Source organism: Strix uralensis, chromosome 19 (genome assembly GCF_047716275.1).
Source record: "Strix uralensis isolate ZFMK-TIS-50842 chromosome 19, bStrUra1, whole genome shotgun sequence".
Lineage (NCBI taxonomy): Eukaryota > Metazoa > Chordata > Aves > Strigiformes > Strigidae > Strix > Strix uralensis.
Genome location: NC_133990.1, coordinates 12,873,776 through 12,895,696, shown reverse-complemented (window position 1 = coordinate 12,895,696; position 21,921 = coordinate 12,873,776). Strand labels below are relative to the sequence as shown.

At 40.9% G+C, this 21,921-nt stretch overlaps 2 protein-coding genes and 2 non-coding genes across 13 annotated transcripts in view; 2 read left to right on the top strand and 2 right to left on the bottom strand.

Annotated features, from left to right (window-relative positions):
• The window catches only part of TEX2 (testis expressed 2), a 65,299-nt gene extending 59,456 nt beyond the window's left edge, over positions 1-5,843 (top strand). For all 8 annotated transcript variants that reach the window (XM_074889172.1, XM_074889171.1, XM_074889169.1 and 5 more), the window contains 4 exons: positions 257-379; positions 2,346-2,555; positions 2,791-2,911; positions 3,797-5,843. In XM_074889172.1, the coding sequence (XP_074745273.1) occupies positions 257-379; positions 2,346-2,555; positions 2,791-2,911; positions 3,797-3,919 (577 nt within the window). In that variant the 3' untranslated portion in view covers positions 3,920-5,843. The remainder of the gene's footprint in view (positions 1-256; positions 380-2,345; positions 2,556-2,790; positions 2,912-3,796) is intronic.
• Positions 5,844-6,754: 911 nt separating this feature from the next.
• Positions 6,755-6,891, bottom strand: LOC141952382 (small nucleolar RNA SNORA50). Its single transcript, XR_012631616.1, has one exon. It is a non-coding gene; the product is annotated as a small nucleolar RNA SNORA50 (small nucleolar RNA).
• A 183-nt stretch (positions 6,892-7,074) lies between these two features.
• On the bottom strand, positions 7,075-7,137 carry LOC141952381 (small nucleolar RNA SNORD104). Its single transcript, XR_012631615.1, has one exon. It is a non-coding gene; the product is annotated as a small nucleolar RNA SNORD104 (small nucleolar RNA).
• A 1,993-nt stretch (positions 7,138-9,130) lies between these two features.
• The window catches only part of ERN1 (endoplasmic reticulum to nucleus signaling 1), a 38,868-nt gene continuing 26,077 nt past the window's right edge, over positions 9,131-21,921 (top strand). For all 3 annotated transcript variants that reach the window (XM_074888812.1, XM_074888811.1, XM_074888813.1), the window contains exons 1-2: positions 9,131-9,277; positions 19,971-20,082. In XM_074888812.1, the coding sequence (XP_074744913.1) occupies positions 9,197-9,277; positions 19,971-20,082 (193 nt within the window). In that variant the 5' untranslated portion in view covers positions 9,131-9,196. The remainder of the gene's footprint in view (positions 9,278-19,970; positions 20,083-21,921) is intronic.

Genomic DNA, 21,921 nt, shown 5'->3' with positions numbered 1-21,921 from the left:
ACAGCCATTCTCCTGCCATCCTCTTTTATGCAGGATTACATTCCACCAGAGAAAACAAATTTTCTGTTTTGAAGCTAGTTCTGACAGACTGGCCTCAGAGTGATTTTGGTTTTGTTCTTTTACATAGAGTTTATAAAAAAGAAGAGGGGACATTTCAGAGTCTCCAAGAGAAATACCTGTAATATCAGCCAAAGCTGTACATGATGAATACCTATTTAAAAATATTATATTTGACCTGGAAATTATATTGTTTCAGTTTCAGGCCAAGGGCATATTGTCTTGCAGACAGTGATGAGGAATCCTCCAGCGCTGGGTCTTCAGAAGAGGATGATGCTCCTGAATTGGCAGGAGAGAAGCAGGTGGCTCCAGGAGCAGAAGGGTGAGCTGTGAATCCTTTCCTCCTCCCAATTTCCAGACTTAGTATAACTGATATCTTGGTCCAGTCCTATAATGCTCATTGTCACACAGGATATCAGGGTGACTATATCCAAGCAATTAAGCAAACACAACCATTTCTAGAGCAGCAATCAAGCCATGTACTACAAATTGAAAGGAAGCTGCTCAGCTGAGTGTTTTAGCATGCTGGGAGCACTGTTCACCATACTGCACTTCTGCAGAGTGACCTGGGCAGTGCTCCATTTGGCACCTCCTAATTTCTTCACTATTAAATTACAGAGAGACACAAGTCTTTGGGCCAGAGAACCTATGGGGACATTCCCCAGCGTGTCTTGCCTGGTAGCAGAGCCAAGAACAGGATTTTGTGTGTGAACTTGAAACTCTGTTTGTATACAATGTTATACCCATGCTGATCCCTTATTTCCAGTGTGTTCTTTTCTTTAAGCTTAGCTTTCTTGCTCAGGCTTTTGTGTTTTGTTTTGTTCTTTTTTTTTTTTTTTTCCCCTCAAAGGGCGTGGAGTGTCTGGGCTGTGCAACACTGCCCTCTGATGCTGTGCGAGAATTTTAAAAAAAATTTCCTAACGTCAGTTTTGCCACGTCATTCCTTGTTTTGGCTGCTGTTCCGGTTTTTTTGCTTTTTACATCTGATTGAGATTATGCCATGCAATAAGAAATCTGTAATAACACTGAAATGTCTCAGACAATCACAATGTTTCCTATGTCTGAATACATCTTGGTGACTTTACAGTGAATATACCAAAAGGCTCCATGACATATTCAAGGTGTTCAAGGGACTTTCCTTGGAGTTTTACTCCTAAAACCTTTTGAAAAGTATGTGATGAATTGTTGGAATTATTTCAATAGGTGCATTACATATCTTTTAAAAATATGTAGATCATATAAAGAACTCTTAAGGACAAAGAGGGAGAACAAAGAATTTTAAAGTAAAATACCAAAAGAATTTCTGTACACCTTTCAAAAATCTGCATTACTATCACTACAGAAACTGATGAGAGAATAACTACTTTATCTGGGTAAAGTTACAGCTAGTGTAAAATCCAAAAGTTGAAATTAATTCACCCCTTTTATATCAGCTGAGGAGTTTCTTGTCTTATCTCATGCTAAGGAAAAATTTCTCTAAAAGGTTGCATAAACATGATTTTTTTGCAGGATAGGAAAATGTTATTTCCTTAGTAAGGCTGTCTTTGCTACATAGCATCAAGAGTCAAGATTAGGTATAATATAGTGTGTGAAAATATCAAACATGCTATTTTTAGAGTGCGTATTTCTGAAATGGGATAGGTGTGAGAAAAAACATAGTCAGTCCTTAAAGCGTCTGTTTTAAAAGCTAGGATGCTGCCTGACACTGTTGCCAGCAAAAGTAGCCTCTTTTTGCAAGCATAGTTAACCGTTTTTTGAAATATCATTCTAACTACTGCCGAAATTACCTTCTTTTTCCTTTTCACCACCTTTGTACTAATAAATTCTACAATATTTTAAAATGAAAACCTTTTTGTTCAACACGCACTGATAAGTAGATTAGACATGATGGTTAGGCCTTCTATGTGATATGGGCATATGTCTTGGTACATCTGTGTCTTGACAGTTTTGTTAGAACGGTAATAGACAGGCTTGTCACTTCTGCTAACTTCCTGGCATAAATGATGGAAGTATATTTGCAGTTTTAAAAAATGTTGCATTTCCAATGCCATCTGGGAAAGAGGAGTGTTCAGACCGGACAGAATTTCTGCCAGACACTTGTAGCTGACAGGGTATGGCTGCTGTGTGTAGGCTCTGGGAGGTCCTCCTTGCGCCTGTGAATACGTATCTGTTTAGAATTTTTGTATCAAAAACCCTAATCATTTAATAGGAAATCCACAGGTGTCTTGGCAAACAATAGGTTTAAGAAAATTACCTTGATGTACTCTTTTTCTGCTCTCTATGTAAAGGTATGTCGGAGGACATCGGACAAGTAAGATCATGAGAATTGTGGATAAAATTACTAAGTCAAAATACTTTCAGAAAGCAACAGAGACTGAGTTTATTAAGAAGAAAATTGAAGAGGTCTCCAATACTCCATTGCTGCTAACAGTTGAAGTACAAGAGTGCAGAGGAACACTAGTAATTAACATTCCACCTCCACCTACTGACAGAATATGGTAAGAGGAATTTACTGCAGAACTGGGCAATGTTTCAGGTGTGCGCTAGCGAAGGGATTGCAACTAAGAAAAAAGGTAAAGTGTAACTGAAATGGGTTCTGGAAGAGAGGTGCAATACAAAATAGTTGTAAATGAGGTAGGAACTGCTATTAAGAGAACATTGGTAGTTAATACATTTAAGGATATGCTTTGTTGGAGGGTTTATAATAAAACCTGTTCTGTGTATTCTCCTAAGGTACGGCTTTCGAAGACCTCCCTACCTGGAGTTAAAAGCTCGGCCAAAACTTGGTGAGAGAGAAGTGACTCTGGTTCATGTAACTGACTGGATAGAGAGGAAACTAGAACAAGAGTTTCAGGTGTGTTTCCCTTACATTTTCATTTCATTAATGATAGTTTTTGTGTATTTAGAGGGGTGACCTTTTTTTTTTAATTTTTGCATGTCCCTTATTTCATTCCAGACTAGTAGGTATCATCCACTACTCCTCCTCAGTGGAAAGGATGTTAAGAACTCAGCTGAAACTGACTTCTGGGATGGTTTCAAGACTGTGTGTAGACCTGGATGGAAATCTGTTTTAATCTTGTCAGAATGATTTTAGAGCCAAAAATGCCAGTTCTTTGAAATGGGTACCATGTCAGAATTTGTAGTACTTAAATAAAAACATGATCCTAGGTGTTCTTAGATGATAGAGGACCAAGCTGTTACTTGAAATTAAGAACAGATGAGGCAGTAAGGTATCCTGTTACTACTTCCTTTAAAATAAAATAGTTTTTTAAAAAATCACATTAACCATACTGAAAAATAGGAAAAAACCTCCAAAATTACAAGTACTTGCAAGATAGGAAAACAGTACTGACCAGATTCATTCTGGACCCTGACCTGTACAATCAGGCAGAAATCAAACCTCTTTATTTCATTAAAAGTACAGTTTGAAAGTATATGGGTAAGAGCTGAGAAAGGAGCAGAGCTAAATAAAGTGGTATGTTTGCTTTAGTGCTATTTCAATTTAATGGAAAGTGCAGAGATCATCATATTTCTGAGCTTCATCTACAACTGTAACAAGTAAAGGGCTTGAGTTAATGGAACGGAGACTGTAGGGCTTCAGTACAGGCATGGACTCAAATAATGCTGAACTCAAGAACTTTTTATCTGTACATTTGTTGCATTTTGTAATTAAATCAGAAAACTAAGGTTTTAAGTGGCATGTGAAATGTAACCTGATTTAATTGCATCTTTTTCACAGAAAATCTTTGTCATGCCAAACATGGATGATGTTTATATTCCTTTAATGCACTCAGCCATGGATCCTCGCTCTTCTACATGCCCTCCGAAAGATCTGATCATGGAGGCCCCTGATCAACCATGACTTGTGAAGACTCTTGCAGTTTACAGTATTATAAAAGTTATTCTCATGGTTTTATAAACTGTGCTGTAGTTCTCATCCTTGACTTGTGCCACTTTTTCCCCCCACAAGGACTGCCTATAACCATACCTTTGTGCTCACTTGCCTGGTTATTGTTCCTGTGTACTTCAGCTACATGAAATTTCATTCCATTAAGCAGTTGATTTATTTTTGTGCTGGCTGCCATGAGGATTTTAACTTGGAGGCTAAGATGACCTGTTCTTTGCGGGAGGGAGGAGGAACCAAACTGTAATAGATCAAGGAGCTTGTTGACACACCTTTTGTTCAGCTTATGTTTTCATGCTCTGTTAATGTGCATTACAGCATTGAAAGGTTGTTTGGCAGCAAAGGAACTGCGTGCCAAATGGGAAAAATCCTAAATAAGGAATGAATTTATAAAACTGGAAGAATATTTTTCTTTCTCAGGCAGTTGGAGGTGTAGAATGAACTGTTTTATGTTCTTTCACTTCTGCAGTCAATAGCTTGTGTCAAGCAATCGAAATATGAAATGCTTTCAGGATAAAAGAATGTAAATTGGATGTATAGGTAATATTGTGATTCAGTGTGGTATATACATATTACTTTTTTCATACAGAACTTAATGCTTTTTTTGGGAAGCAAGTAGCCATAAAACACACGCAACTATCAGTGAAGGTGGGACTGTCAGATTTTTGTAAATGAGGAGAAAAAGGTTGGTAAGCCATGAGACCAAACCATAGTAAGCCGCCTTATAGTGAGGTACAATCACCTTGGTTCATGATTAATTCTGAATGTTTATAAAGACATGAGCACACTTAAAATGTCAACACTGGACATGACCAGAAGTACTTAGTTACCCTGCCGTGTATAGAGCCTCTTGCTACAATGAAACACACCAAGTTTTTTCTTATAGGAGTTTGTTGCTGTGAGTCTTTTCCATTGCACTGTGTTTACGCGCAAAGCGTGGGACCAAATTCTTGTGTTACAGCTGTGCAACTCCAGGCATCAAATTGCTTGATGTTTGTGACTTTCACCTGTGACTGAAAGATTTTGACCCCATGCATTGGTTTTTTTGGACTTTGTGGAATAGGAATTTGAGCATTAGTTATTCAAGCTGATCATGATGTAATTAAAGATGGTTTCTGTTAATAATGGCCAAATCTAAGGGGGGAGGGGCAACTGCCTTTTATTTCTGTCTGGTGTAATGATTCAAGACTAAATGTATGCAGTAAATCCAACATTTGAACACTACATATCCATTATTTAACACATGTAATATTTTTCTGATACTCAGTGTTGCCAACTGTTCATGGATGTCAAAAAAAGTTTTAGTTTACAAAGAAGGTGAGTTTTGGCTCTCCTTTTATAACATGATTTGCTTTTTTTTAGAAGTAATTTTTTAAGAACTTTTTTGTACGTTGTGTTGTCACATTTAATGTAAATCAGAATTTCCATGTGTAACTTGATGATTTACCATCTCTAAATGAAGCTATTATATTGAAGGTTTTTTAAACAGCACCTTGCCTGAAACATAAAAGAAAACTAGCATTTAATATATTTAAAATTAATTCTATATTTGAACACCTATTTTGGTTACCTTTAATTGAAATAGTAGGTTATATTTGTTACCTGAACTCCTCCTTGACCATTCCAGGCCATGTATATTCTGGGGTTTGCTCTGATTATGTAGGCATTATTTGCCTTTCATGAAGTCTGCATGTCTTGTACGCAGGTCTTTTATATGATTTAATTTCTATGTGCAATAACTGAAGTCAAAGGACTAGATGCACTAATGTGTAAACAGATTTAGACTTATTACACAAGATTGTCATATTGCACTTCATAAACTGTGGGTAACTACAATCTGCTTGCTTTGTTTTATTAAATAAATTTATCCCATGTCAAACAATTATTCAGAATTTATTTCTACATTGTGCTTAACCACTGTGTTCTGCAAGTTTTTTCAAAAACTTTAGAAATGCAACTTGCTAAGACAATAGAGCATGCTCAGTCTCTCTCAGATTTATCAGTTGTACTTGGTGGTTATGGCATATGATGATTTTAGGGTTAACCAGTGCTGAGACTATTCTAGTTCTAAGGAAAAGCTTAAATTGATCAATTTTACTGTAGTGAAAATTTCACTGCAGCAGTTAGTATTCACATGAGGAATACACCTTAATGTTTTTTCACTTTACATGTGTGACAACCTTAAAATGATTACCAGGTGGCATACAGTACCCTCTGTGGTAGGTTTGGCCTTTTCTTTTACAGTCTTCCTCAGGAAGACTCAGCTATTGCTCTTAGATGTCCAATCCTATCGCTAGTGTGGGTGTAGATTTAACTTTCCTATTTACAGAAAGCACTAACTCTCCCCTCTCTACCTGCAGGACACCATGAGCACAGCTTTTGACAAAAAAGAGGCCCTTTAGCTGCAGCTTACATCACTGCAGTCAATTTTTTTGTTCCAAGTTCTCTTCTGCTGTGTGCATAAAGGACCCCCAACAGTGGCTGCTTTCTCCTGCTTAACAGCTGGCTTTGCTCCTGCAAGAATAGGCAGGAATCCCAGGACTTTTGCTACTTGCTCCACCTCTCTTTTAGAAACTGAACCCTAAGCTACCTCAGGAAAAACCGAGTGCAGTGGCCAAGGCTGGGTCAACCGCTAGCGCACGCCTAACCTGGATCCCTGCTGTCACCCTCTCCCCGAGCGGGCACCGCCCCTGCGCCATGGTTGTGGCCGCTGCCCCCCCTCAGGCCGCGGCGCCATTTTGTGCCGCCCGCAGCTCCGCGCCGGGAAGTGCGGGCGGGGGGGGGGCCGCGACGAGCTGTCACTTGCTTTTAAAAGAGCCACCCGGGTCGGGCCGAGCAGCCCCAGTTATGAACAAGCGCTTCGCTCTAGCACTGCAGCTTGGCCAGCGGCGCCGCGGGCAGGGCACGCCGCCGGGTCAAAGGCAGTGCGGGGAACGGGCGGAGACGCGCGCAAGAACCAGCCGGACACGTTCGCGGGGTGCACAAAAGCTTTATTTGACCGGCCGCTCGCCGCCGCTGGTCGTCCCACGGACCCTGCAAGACACAGAGGGAAACGGGGAGGTTACAGACGCAGTGCACCGCAGCCGCCCCGCAGAGTGGGCGGCAGCCTGGGCGCTCAGTAGTAGGTTTGCTTCATGCATGTCAGCAGTCTAACACGTGTCAAGAGACATCAGCGCGGCCCGGCCTACCCGCCCGTCCACCCCCCTCCTCCAGCCGCCAGCGCTCACCTCCACTCGCCGCGCTGACAGAAAGGCCGATGCTCCGCCGAGCTCCCTTTTATAGACAACCGGCGCCCGCCCCTCCTTGTTTCGCCCAATAGGATTCAAACTCGGTGGCACGTGCTCATCCGGGTGCGGTTGCGCGCGGGGGTGGGCGGGGCTGAGGAGGGCAGGGCGGAGGCGGGAGGAGCCTGAGGGAGCCTGGCGAACCTGGCCCCTCCCCGGTAGTTTTATTCGCCTTTTCAGAAACAGTAGTACTCTTTTCTTTAGTAGTTTGCTCTAGCGCTTTGTTGTTGTTAAAAAATAGGGCTTAATATTAAAAATGTAAAAGCTTAGGCCCCGCTCGGACCTCAGAGCTGCCCACCTCAGAGGTGGTTCCTCAGTTTCTGAGGAGAGGTGCGAGGGGAGCGGGAGGGCGCAGGGTGACGCTCGTCTTCCCGCCCCGGGTGGCCTCCTCCCGCCTCAGCCCTTGGTTTTGACGTTTTTCCTACCTCCTGCGAGGCCGTTGGGAGGCACTCGTGTTAAATAACTACAATCCGGTGGTGGCATACGCAGTGTTTGCGAAACTGAAAAACTTCCTTAACGTAGCACGGCGTGAAATTCAGCTTAAGAGGTAATGGTACCCAAACACTCGCCAGACAATTTTCAGACTTGAGGGCGGGCCGGCAGCTGCGAGGGGTTTTTTCCCGGGGAAGATGGAGGCCGATGGGAAGGGAAATGCTGCCATCCTGCGGTACCTGCCGAACCCGAAGCCGGGAGCTGAGCGGAGGCAGCAGAGCCAAAGCACTAACACTGCAGGCCCGGATCTTGTACAACATCGCGTGTGCTTTTCACGGAGGCACAACTGCCCGCGTTGACCGCCGTTGTGTATGGCTGTGAGGACTTTCTGTCGTGTGGTAGAGGTCTAGATGTGCTCCTTGTCCGTGCTGTTACCATGGCACGTGTAATGCAGCGTGTTAGATGGTCTGCTTGTTCTCAAATGCTTCAAATCCAAGTCCCCCCTAAAGAAACCCATCTGTCAGTACCGGAGAACTGAAATCTCAGTGTGGTTTGTTGCTCCAGGATGTTTTTATGTATTCAGACTTGCAGGTTAGATCATTAATTATGCCTCCTGCCTGTATAATCAAAGGCACACATTAAGAGGGAGCTGCCAGAGCTGATCTGTTATGTGCAGACTGCATATTTAGCACTCAGTGTGCTCTGCAGCTCCATTAGTGGTATCAGTATTAAAAAGCAAACAATATGTAGCAAGGACAAAGTGGCTTTGTTATATAAATAGGCACCTGAAAGCTAAGCCTTTGCTAAACAGTGTAAATTTACTCTCGTTTCTAAAAGCTTCTTCGATTTGGTTCAGTAATTTTGTGTGTATTTTTATCAGTTCAGAGGAGTTTGGACCTGGTTTTTGGTTCAGAGAGGCGTGTTCTTTTGTTTTTACATTTATTTAAGGCATTGCAAGGCACACCAGGGTCAACAGTGACTTTGTCAAAACAGGAGCTATGCCAAATAAATTTGACCCGATCTGCTTTGAAAGCGAAAAATCAACAGGGAAATTGTACCGGGCGGGGCGGTGCTGGGGGAGGGCGGCAATTCGTCAAGCCTGAACTTACCCACAAGGTGTTTTAAAACCCCCAAACAAACAGCAGCAGCCAGCCAGCTGTCCTTGCACCCCGCGCCGTTTCAAATGTGGCTCTTGGCCGGGCTCCCCCCGGGCCGGCGGCCGTTTGGTCGGGGCTAAGCACAAACGGGGAGGCTCCGGCAGCGGAACGGAGCCGCGAGGCCTCGCTGGCCGCAGCTCCCCCCTCCCCCGGGCGCCGCGGGGGAGCCCGAAGGCACCGCCGGGGGGGGGGGCGGGCGGGCAGTACCTGTGGGGGGACGGGGCCGCCCGGGCCGGGCCACCGACGTCACCGCGGGCGGCCCCGCCGCGCCCCGCCCCGCCGCGCGGGGAGCGCCGGACACGCTGCGGCCGCAGGCAGCGCCGCGCGGGGGGAGCCGCTGCGCGCCCCCGCGGGTGGCAGCCATGGAGCCGCGCCGCCCCCCCCTTCTCCTTCTCTTCCTCCGCCTGGGCGCGCTGCTGGCGCTGCTCTCGCCGAGGCCCGGGGTAAGCGAGGCGCGGCCCGGGCTGAGCCTGCCCGCTGGGCCTGGGGGGGCTGCGGGCCGGCGGGGAGGGCACTCAGCGGTGCAGCCGCCGGCCCGGCCGCGGCGGGGGAGGTGGGCACGGCTCGCTCGGGGTGCGGGGACGGCCGAGCCGGGGAGGGCCAGGGGAGGCCTCGCCCCGTGCAGGCCGGGCCCCCCCGCCCGCGGAGAGCGGAGCCGGGGGGGGGACGCGCGAACGGCCCGGTGGGCTCCTGCCGGGGCTTTGCCGAAAGTTTGCCGTCGGTGCGCGCAGCCCGCCGCATGGGCGGTGTTTGCGAAGCCGAACGCTGCCCGTTTTCCTGCCGTTAGTGCCGGGTGCCCCCCGGGGTGCGCCGGGGTGAGGGGCTGCGGTGTGCCAGCCCGGTCCGGCCGGACGGCTGCGTGCCTGCCTCCGTGCCCTGCGTGTTCCACGGAACACCGTACCCGAACATGGAGCGTATGCAGTAATCCTCGAAATAGAGAACAGTTAACTTCCCAGAAAGCGGTTGATAAAAGTAGGACAAAGAAACTTTGGAAGCTGAAACTATGTAGGTGTTTAGAGGAATTAATGAAACATGCTGGATCTTTGTTCTGTCCCTTCATAACATCATAAGTGAGGAGGCTTGTTTTCTTTCTGATAAAACCCCAGTGTGTGTGGTTGATATCTGAATACCCATGACTAACTACATACCCTGTATACCGTCTTATGGCATTTTGATCATTCTCTTTCCAGAGCAAAGACAGCAATGTGCACTAAGTGTACATGTAGTAGGTTGGTATCCAAAAGAGACTACAGTTCTAAATTCAAAGGTGAAAGTCGAAGTGCACAAGTCACTGCTCTACACAACCCCTTAAGAGGTTGGTTATAAAGTGTTGCGTGGGGCAATAAAAGCACAGGGAATAGTGAAACTGGTGCAAAGCAGATGGAATGCTGAGCAGATTATTTGTACGGAGGTAATAATTTTAAACAGTGTACTTTAAAATGGGTGCTGTCTACTCTGTGTATACTGTCTACTGAGATGGAAAACTAAGTATTCAAAATTCCAGTTCTGAAAGGTGCTCTTCTTTGTAAATTCTCAGGATCCGGAAACAATGAAAAGGCCAGCTGGCATTTACTGTTGCCATTATACTGAGTGTGACAGAGGAAAGTTTTAGGTTATGTTGTTTGATGGATTGTTCATTGTTACCTGAAAATGCTGGTGTAATATATGGGGTTATAGTTCAGGTTAAGCAAAGCTGAAGGCTTTTTTACCTCGGATATAATAGCTCCATTCCCCTTCTTTAAAAGTAAACACATGTAGTAGTGAAGTTGTGTAACATACCTAGTGTTGTTCCTTCATTAGGAAACTGGAAAAAATTAAACAGAGGTGGTCAACAAAAATTGCTTTAAAATCTTTACTGTAGAGTGTTAATATCTTTGCCTTGGTCTGGACTATAAGGTTGGACTGAGATATCTTCAGGGTCCTGACAGGTTTGCGGTTCAGATTTTGGAAGGAAAACACTGATTTGCAACTTAGGAAGTTTTAAGAATAGTACTCAATGAGGATACTAAGAAGTATTTTTAAATACTAAAAGTACTCTTTGAATCAACAGATTATTACTAAATTTTGTATAATTTTACTTGCATAGTCACAAAAACCTAGACTTGGGCCCTGGTAGAATTCAGCCCCTTTTTTTCTCTAGGTTGTCTCTCATCTTGGTCTCTCTGCCCTGACATCTTGCCTCAGATCAGTATCTGATCTCACGTTCTCCATTTCTTAGCTTCTAGCTCTAGTCTTTTGCTCTGCCAGCTGTAATCCCCACCATGGTTTCTAAGTTAAAATCTATTACGTACTTCAGTCCCTTTTCAGAACTAGTTTTCATATCTGTGAACTCCATCCCAGTCATCTCACCTGTGATTAACCCGTTTAACTGGGAAGGCTTATGTAGAACTATTAATGTCACTTGAGTAATAAATTTCCATGAAAAAGACTGGCATACAATTCTTGGTATTGAGGTGACATGAAGAACATGAGATTGCTTAAAGATTTTGCAGATTGTGTTTTCAATAGATTTAAGAGTGCTGGTGATTTGCTGCTCTGTATTTTCTTTTTCTGATAAATGTAGTGTTACTTTGTATCCCAACTTTAATATTATTTTGCTACAGTTTATATTGTGTGTTCATACAAGGGCTTCTTTTCCTCTCTTTTCTATAAGATGAAATGCTGTCTTGTGTTATTTAGGTGACACAGTGTATGGCTCTTGGAATTGTCCTAGCCATGTATGGGAACACATTATAAAAGGTGACATCTCAGATACAGCAATGAAAAATGCAGTAGAGCTGTCAGTAAATAAGCAGTCACCGTAAATACTACACAATAATAATTTACAGGTTTCTCTAGTTCAAAAAAACCCTTGGTTTTGTGAGCCAGGGATGTTCCAAACTCTGCCTGTTTCTCTTTTAACATGGAGTCAAGTGCAACTCAAAAATAACCACCTCTCTGGGATTTGGGACATGTGTCTGTTCCCTCCCGCAGCCCGTGGGACTGTTCTCGGTGCTGTGACGCGGTGTGTGCAGGCAGCACATGCGGGCTGCACCTGACATGGGAAAACCCCAGCCGTAGCCAGATGTCTTGTCTTCTGATGTGTTCTTTATCTCAGCATGAGGTGTTTGGCCAGTTAACTGATAGGCGTGAAAACCTATGTGAGAGACAGCAGAAGGTTTTAAAGGGGACATCTTCAGTCACTATGTTAACTAACATTTATGTGTTTTATTTGAGTTGCAGATCTCCTTGGTCGCTCAAAAAAATAGTAGTTTAGGGTTTTGCGGGGGGGGGGCGGAATGCAAACTTCTCTTGCACACGTAAAATTGTCATGGACAGCTTTGTCCTGGAGTGGAAATTCATGTGTTTATAACTCTGTCCTACTCGTTTTGATTGCTGGTGTTCTTGGGAATATTGAAGTAAGTTTTGGTTTTACAGAGAAAATCAAGTCTGAAAACTTAGCTGGAAGTTTATGGTGTAGAGCACCACTTAAAGTTTAGTCGAGTCAGAGGATAGTTGGAGTGGACCTCCCGTAGGTTCCAGTTTTTTTAATTGCAGTATGAATGGACATATGAATGAAAAGTCAGTGGAGCTGGGTTACAGTGTTGATGAGACGTTGGAATTTAGTTTAAGATTAAAAGATCTGTAATTTGATTTCATTTTCTAAAGAAGATACATTTTTTGTCAGCTCTCTTTCATATATTAACTTAGTTATTAGCTATACTGAAAAATTCCCCCCAGTAGTTTACTGAATTTCACAGAGAGTTTCTTCATGGCATGGTTTTATTATGCATAGTGAGTTTTAGCCTCTAGCCTGGCAATGTAATTAGAGGATAGCTATCAAAACCAGGGTAATGAATCATAGGCTATCTGTGATGAATATGCCAAGTGCTTGCAGCATGTGCTAATGTCTAAAAATGTTTTGCTTTGCGTCGTTACTGGTTTACTGATTGTGGTTCCGGTAGCATAAATTATGGTATAGGCCTTTTGTTATTGTGAGGAAAGTGTCTGGTGCTGTTAATGCTGAAGCTGTTTTTTAATACTTTTTTAGTAAAATGCAAATATACATCCTGATGTATATTAAGCTAATTATGAAGTGAGGAATATAGATTTTTTTTTTTCCTTGAGTGATTATTTATCTTGTCAACTTTTTTGTTTGGTAAACCAGACATTACCAAAGAATTTATGAGGATGTAAATTATAGTTAGCAAACCATCCTTTATCATCCATTCATATTAAGTTTGGTGCATATGTGTTCCTACTTAAAGCTCAGAAAAGATAAAATTATTACCTAGTAACATGTGGCACTCAATTATTTCTATGAAATCAGTAACACTATTCTTAGAGTCAGCAACACACCATCACACATCCAGTGTCACTATGAAGGGTTTTCCATTTCTTTATTCATACTTGAAGAACCTCTTGTACTATCGCCCCCACAGCAAAACATATTTCTAGGTTACAGAACGATAACCTCAAGGAACTGAGTGGCCTGATTTGCTTTCTATCTGCTGTTTCCACTGACTTCAGTGGGATTTGTGCATACTTGGTGACCTGCATTTCAAAGGTATTGTCTTTAAGCAGATAAATTAATGGAAGAAATTATTCCTATGGGGATCTGTTTTCTTGTAACGCAATAAAAATAGGGCATTGCTCTGCTAACCCTTAAAAAAATTTGAAGTGTTGCGGTGAATGAAGATAATATCATCTTTGACACTGAACTGTGCCACAGACGTATGCAAACACACCAGAACTTGTTCTACAGCTTTTGCTGACCTTCGTTTGACTCCATGGGTCCTTCAGAATTGTTTTGAGTTGTTTTCTTACTTGGATTTGTAAAACATTTTGTCTAAAGATGTGGTAGATCTGGACTGAGGAGAAAACTGTTGCGTGAAAGTTAACTAGTATTTATAGTGCATTTCTATTTATAAAATGCTATTTCTATTAGGTAGTATATTTCTGTTCTAGCTTAAAAATGCTATTTTCTATTTAGTCCCAAATTTTAGGCTGTTATTGATTATTAGCAGTCAGCACTTTAGAGCATTTGTCAAAGTTGAACTCAAGTGAGAGCTTGAAAATTTGTGTTTTGAATTAAATTATTAAAAAATTAATTCTAGAGAAGTCCCCAAGTAATTTCCAAATACTTTAAATCCTTCACTTAACATCACTGTTGATGTGGAAGATTATTATGAGTACAGACTGTCAAGGCAGTAGAAGCTCTCTCTGAATTCCAAAGAGGGTCGTTGTTAAAATAGACATTATTGCAGTTTCAGATAAGATAAAAGACCCAAACCAGGTTTTCCTTCTGTCTCATTTTCTCTGGTCACTAAATTCTTTTTGCTTAGCTATTTCATGTCCTGACATATTTTTTTGTATTCAATTGTATCGCCTCAGAAAGAAAATTGCAGTATGAAATAAAAATCTATTTCAAGAATTTGCATTGCATCACAACAGTTGAGACCCCACCCCTGCAGGGAGGAAAATATCTGTGTATACCAGTATTTATAAAGAGTCTATCTCAAGAGATTATTTTGTGGTGGAGAATGCTCTTACATACTTCACGCAAAAATGAAAACAAGTTTGGCTTGTACGTACAGGTTTTTATAATTTTCATGGCTTTTCATAACAGTGCTAATTCCAGGCTCTAATTAATCCATCAATCAATTCATTATAAAGCTTTGTGTTCAAAATAAAGTCTATTGAGTATTTGCAACCTTGATACTGCAGTCACTAGCCACTGTTAAAAGTCACTAATAAAATCAAGAGAAAGTGTTTTTTATTTCTGAGTCTGGGTGAAGCACAGGTCATTATTTAAATAATCTGCTCATTTTTATGCCTGTTGTTTTATGCAATTTGAAAGAATGAAACCTTGTTTCCATACTATTATACTATCTCCCTAGCCTTTTCTCCAAGTGACTACTGTAGGTGTTCAAAACAAATTAGCAATACTGCATTGCAACGTCTACAGGCTCATCTGTTTTTTTTAAATTTAGGTCATAAACTTCAGCAGTGTCAGTGTATTACTCAGCTGGTTAATCACAACTGCATGATACTGTGTGCTTTGAAAAGTATGAATGAATGGACGAGTTTTAATATATGGTATTTTAGGTGTTTTATCTGTGTGTAAATACAACTTTAGAAGTAAAGGAAGAGCTAATGAAATTTGCCCTATATTCAGTCTTTCACCTAAAGAAGATGGTATCTTTGACACACAGGGTTGCAATGACCACATCAATGCGACTTTGATGGCTAAATATAAGAACACCCTTCAAAAGCAACAAAACTTAAACATGGACTTATGAGGGAGGTGAAGGAAAGCATTAGAAAGAAGTGGTATTAAGACAAAGCCAGTCAGAGTGGAGAACATAAGCTTAGCATGAATAGTGATGCTGCCTAACTGTATTTTGAGGGGAGAAGATGCATGTATGTGCCAGAATCCTTTTGTCAGTGAAATGGGTGTGCCTCGGTGCTGATTTCACTCCCAGTGAAACTCCTTGGGCAGTGAGCAGAACTGGGGCCCAGAGCCCTCTGAAGAGAAGGTGATTCCTCTGGCTCGACAGACTGAATAACCTCTTCCAGCGTACCATTCCCCCCGTCCCCTTGATGCTTGCAAATGCCGTAAGCACTTGCCGTCCCAGGAAGAGTTCACATCTCCCTGTTAACCACAAAGTGGTGGTAGGCACCATAAGAATGGTAGCTGGGAGTGGCACTTTTTCCTCCAGACCAAGGACACTACACAGAAAAGCTTAAAAAAGCTATGGTAATTTCATGATCTTAGTCATATCTGAGAAATTTCTGGGTCATTCTGCTTGTGGGCAACATTCAGGTGTTCATCTGGTTTTCAACAGAAACTTGTGTGAATAGCTTCTTCAACTTTGGTTTTCTTTCTTTATCGTTCAGCCTGTAAGTGATCTGGAGGGTAGATGTGCGGAGAAGTTTTCATATTCCTGTGACTGCAGAATGTGCAGAGGAACTTTTTGCACATTAGTACTTTCTATTTGGTCCCAAGTACTAGCAGCCTTCTACAATGTCAGTAATCTGGAAGACAGTATTGGTTACTGATGTTTTGATGAGAGTTTCAGAGCTCACGTTTAATTCCATAATTTCTATAGCCTCGATGTCACAACAAATAGATATGCAAATGTTTAATATGAAAATGTTACATCTACAGATCTACAACAAGTAGTGTTCCATATACTATACATAACTGATATTTGATATGCACCCATAGTCATGGTGGTTATTTTACAAGCACATTTTTTGTGAAGATGATACATGTTTTATTCACTTTACAGTAAGAAGACAGGAAGAGAACATGCTTTGTGGAGAATATACTGATTCTGTAAGATAAGAAGATAAAAGCTAAGAGAAACTTGTGCAGACAGTAAAAAATAGCCTAGAAAAACAGTCTGTATAAATGGAAGATGTCCTAGATTTGCTATATGTTGTATTTTATTTGAAACTAAACTTCAACGCTCCTCGTTGCATTCTGGGTGTCAAAATTCCCACCTGCAATTTAGAGGAACTTCAATAATTTTCATTTCCTGCCTTTAACACTTGTATGTTCTTGCTCAACTTACTGTGTTTCACTCTAGATGCAATTTCAGTGTATTTGTTAACTAAAATGATCAGTTTGGATAATGGATGTTTTTGGTGTAACTTTTTTGATAGAAGAGCAGAGTCATTCCAGTCTTTTAAATTAAATGTTTTTGTTAATGGAGCTGGTTTAGGGTAGCTAGGTCTTCATGAAGAAACAGGTATTTCTTGTGTTCCCTGTGGTGTAAAATGTACAGGATTTATACCATATATCATGTTGTATTGACATACTGCCTAACAATGTTTTCTGCCTTATCTATGCATCAGTTGGAAGAAGAATTAAATTCTCTGGAAATTTTTGTGAGTACAGCTGCAGTGAAAATACACATTTGTTTGGTATGAGAAAGCTCAGATGTGCTTTGTCAAAGGTCTGAGTAAAAAACAGTATAAGAAGTTGTTCAAATTTTGCAGTTCTCATTGTGATTTCTTCTTTGAACTCACACAGGTATGTAGTATGCACTTTAAACGGCCTCTTGCTCTCTGATGTAGGGCAACATCTGGCACTTGAGAATGACAGTTACTGCACAGAGGTTAATTTGAAATAAATTTTGACCACTGTCCATTCCTTCTTGTTTTCATCACAACACTGTTCCCTGTAAATTTTTAAATTTTTGCCTTAATAGCTTGAAACCAGAATGATTAGTAATGGCTGCATGTGCATCTCTGGGCTAGTATGTGGCTATACATATGTTTCTGAGGATGACTCTTGTTGGGTACATCTCAAGATCAAAACCCTATACAAAATGAGTGCTGGAAGTCACCTGAAGTAACTCTATGGGGAAAATGTTCTAAGATACGGAGGATTTCCTAACAGTTGTTCCTACTGCTGGTACCCTGTTGAATTGAGATGTCCTGTCATGCTTAAAGAGCTTATACATGGTGAGATCAGTTCAATCTGCAAGTCTCCACAGCAGTTTGGCCTACAAAGGGAAAGAAACCTCTTCAAGTGCAGCTTTTTTCAGCCTCCTGGTATTCCTTGAACCAGTATCTTTTGGGGGCCTCATCACAACTCACTCAGAAAATATTCATATTATAACCTGGTTTGCACCACTGTCATTTGTTGCCTCACACCGATGATAAGAGTGAGGGAATTTGTCAGTCTGATGCAAGACAACATCTTAGACGTGAGGAGTGCTGCCATTGCTCAGTTAGTGCCCCACTTGCTCATTAGTGTCCCCAGGTTAGGAAGATTAGTTACTCTAATTCTTAGATTATTACAACCTTGTACAGGAAGCAGTCTTTGTTTACAAAGAAGCCATATCTTTGCATAAAAGCAGCTATAAAGATAGCTAGAATGCAACCAAAAGCCTCCCTTCTATTTTTGTTCAAGGATAGCTTTATGCAGGCAGCTAGGCAATGACGGATTTAAAAAGTAAATCTTCCTGGGGAGGCAAATTCAGTGTCACAGTTAGATGGCTTTCAGCTCCAAATAATGGAGTGTGGATTCTGTCTTCCCCTTCTGGCTGCAGAATCAGTGGATCTGGCTTGTTAAATGGTTATTTAAGGAAAATGGGAAGACTGGACTTAGACGATTGTAAATCAACTACACCATCCTAAGTTGTTTTGGGAGTTCATATAGAAAAAGACCTAAAGAGCAAAATTTTAATGAATTATTTTGATACAGTGGCCACAATAGTTTGATTTAATGACAGTCATAATACAAAAGAATGAGAACTCATAACTCTACAATACAGCCTCTCTTTGCTCTTACATACAAATCAGGTCATTAGGCTAGAAAGTTACTCTTAAATTCAGTTCTGATTAGTAGCATCTCAAGCTGCATATTTTATAGGCCAGCATGAGAAGAGCTGTTATTCAGTGTCCCTGTCTGAAGAAACATTGCAAAGTTTGATTCCAGATGCAGCTGTAAATATTTTATTGAAGTGTAGATGTCTCTGCAGCCTACATAATTTAACTACATCAGATAAGTTATATTTATGTGTTAAGATACATCTCCTTTTTTTCTGAACTTCCAGCATTTATTTCTGATCTATGGTTTGTGTATTGCTGATTTGTGCTTTCATTTTTTCTGCACGGTGTGTTTTACAATTGTCTGCTCCAGCTGTTTTCATTATGACTGGAAAGAAGCATGTATAATATTTGTAGGTGTGACCTGAAAGTTGGGTAGTTATTGCTTTATAATATCCTCTTAGACTTTCAGGTAAAGAATAAAGCTAATTGCTTTAGCTGAGATGCATTAAAAATGTATAGTTTTCCAAAGAAAGCTACTCGTATATCCATGCATTTTAATTTGGCAATTGTGTATTTTGCTTTGCAATAATTCTAACATGACTAATAATTGTTTTTTACAATTTAAGCCATTGAAGACATTATTAATTATATAAAATGCATACACTTTCATTTCATGAACTGTGGTAGGTTAAGAATTATATTTAACTGTGAAACTTCTTAAACGTGGCAGGTGGCACGCAGATGAGCAGTGCAGATAGTCTACAAATGACAAGTTACTTGAGCGATAACTTGAGACTTGGTAAATGGATATAGGTTGGTCTTAGGGTGCGTGGGATCATGTTTAGGCAGAAAGAGTAGACATTAAATTAACATGTTTTTTCTGCTTTGTGCAGTGAAACACCTTGGTCTTAGCCTCATAGTTCCTGCAATAACTACATAGCGCTGAGTTTTTGATGTTTGTGTGATGCCCTTTTAATAAAATTACATGCTCTCCAAAAGCCAGGCTCAAAAGCTACTTGTGCTATAGGAATGACAGCAGGTCTGTACCCATACACGTAAATACAGAGTGACGTGTCTCCAGTGGCAGAATGATTAGACTGTCAAATTGAGGTTTGAATCCTGCAGCTAACTGCTTTCGAGATGTCTGTGGATGTGTTAATACGTATGGACTTTCTTAAACAGTGTTACTTACTGTCTACTGCAGAAATACAGTACCAGGAGACAGGAGGTATAAAAACACAATTAAGAGGCTTAACAATATGGATCTCCTCCAGCCTTTAAGCTGCATCTATCCTAAATATTCTGGCCTCTCTCAGAGACAGCCTACATGCCTGCAGCTCCATCCTGTCTCTCAGCCACAGTCAGCCTCACAGAATATTGATCACCTTTCAGTTTTATTTATCCATGTTTTACCCAGCCAGTGTCTTTTCATCTCTAGGGGACTAAACCTTGGCAAAAGTATGTTCTATTTACTTGGTAGTAGCATGATTTTGACATTAACACTTAGGTTCTCTGAGCTGCTTTGAAGTTCCTTACTCTAGCTGACTTACCACATAGTCTTTGTATCAATTCTTCCCTAGATCAGCCCTATCTCTGGTTTCTCCTAACTCTAGTACAAGAATATTTTAATATAAAATTGAAAATTGAGGTTAAGTTAAAGCATCCCCTAGTTTGTCTCTAGGGGAACTTAGCACAGTAAGTAGTTCCATAATGTTGACAGAAAAAAAAAAAAAAAAAATCAATGAATTCAAAGGGACAAGAAAGTTGTCCAGTGTGTGTGATTTGAAGAGAAGTGATGTTCTAGACAATGACAGTTATGAGTAAACTCTGTAGTAAATTACATTCAGCATATGGGTTTTTCTTTTCCAGAACACCAGCTCAGTAACTGTGCCAGAAACACTGTTGTTTGTTTCAACCCTTGATGGAAGTTTGCATGCTGTCAGCAAGAGGACAGGAGCAATCAAGTGGACTTTAAAAGAAGGTGAGCAGGAGGTGTCCTGATGCCCTCTACTCAGTAACAGAAATAAGTCAAATCAATTGATAATTCAAACTGTTGTAGGGCCTGGTAAATACTTGCTTTTCTTTCTTAATTTGGCTCTTGCTCCAGAATTAAGCTACAGTGTTTCTGGAGTCGTGTTCATCTTTATATTTTCACTTGCAGATCTTTTCCAGGTTAATGTTTTGGGGGGTTTTTTTTGCAAGAATGTTAAAGCTGTAGTGATATAATTGATAGGTATCATGTTTTACGGGAATGAGTGCAATATAAACAAGCATAGAACAGAACAGATGTCAAATGAGAGTGTCAGCTGGTGGAACTGGTGGCAGAGGGCTTGCATGATTCTATCTCTGGAATACCCTACATTCACTGGTGCAGTGGGTATCATGCAAACCTCAGGCCTTTTTTTCTATAATAGATGTTTAGGAACAGCACAGTTTTTTAAATAAAAGAACTGCACTTGTGAAAAGAAATTTAACATTGCTCAGTGACTGGAAGCGATTTTATAATTTTAATTACTAAGCAGAGATAGCTCTTTCTGTCTTCATGAAAAATTCATTATTTAATACCAATTGTTTTAGTGGAACTCTGATTATCTATGGTAGAAGTGATAGTAGCACTTTCTCTTCACTTCTGGAAGTAAATCAGAAAGCGGGTCAAATGGAAAGGAGTCACAATGATTGCATCATTCTGTCCCCTGTTTTTAAACCTAATGTCAGTTTAGTAGGCGCGCTGAAATGGTCGGAAATGGATTGTGCATATTGGATGTCTGCAGTACAAACCAGTTGTTCTTATTTGTGAAGCCATTCATATTTGAATGTAAATCTACCAGACAAAGAGTTAACTTCGTGAATGAGAATGCTTTTGTAGCTCCTCTTGAAGTAAAAAGGGGTGAGCAAGTATTTTCTTGAAGGATCTTGGTAATTGCAGTGATTACATTTTCTCCCCTGTCTCCTCTTTAAATTTAGACCTCTCCTTTCCCTGAACAGGCTTGAATAAAAACAAGTAAGTTATCAGCCTTGTCCTTTATTGTTCCTATAGGCTACTGCGGTGTTAAGAGAAGCTTACTGGTATGAACATACACTACATAGTCCTATCCTAGAAGGATATTATAACTGACATTTGTTTGCAGCCAGCCTTAGTAAATGGCAAGAGGTTTTTTGAGGAAGAAGTGAACAGACTTTGGTAATGAAAAGGATCTTGGTCAGAGTGTATTGCTCAAGGAACTTCCCATGTTTAAAAAAACATTGTTGCAAAACTATGTTGGTACAGTAGAACTGCCAGACTGGATAATCTAGTTTTATAGGACTTCTTTTTTTTTTCTCTCTGTTGCTAACTTTATTATTCTGCATCTTACATGCATGAGATATGTTCACTTGCTTTTGCGAAGCACTTACTGCCCGTTAGTTATTTTTGTGTAATAGAACAACACACAAGGGTCAATGGAAAAAAAATTAGTGGTAGTTATCATTGTTACAAGATGCTTCATGAGTTAACTTAGTTAAGTGTACATGGACCAAGGACCTGTACATATAAATTGCTGAATTAATTTGTAATTGGAGGGGTTTTATTTATTTTTGCAAAACTGTATTTGTTGGTGGTCACCATGTGGGTGGGAAACACAACAAAGATGTGACAGTGTTGGAAAGTAATAGCCTAAAAAAGTCCTTAACCATCTTGCTGTGCTAAATCCCCAGAGAGATTTAATAGTGCAGAATTCAATATTAATATCAGTGTATAAACACATTTGTTGGGTGCACTCTCTCTGACAACAATATGCTTCTGTTGTTACAGCAAATTACCCAGTGGGAAGTTGCATGCATT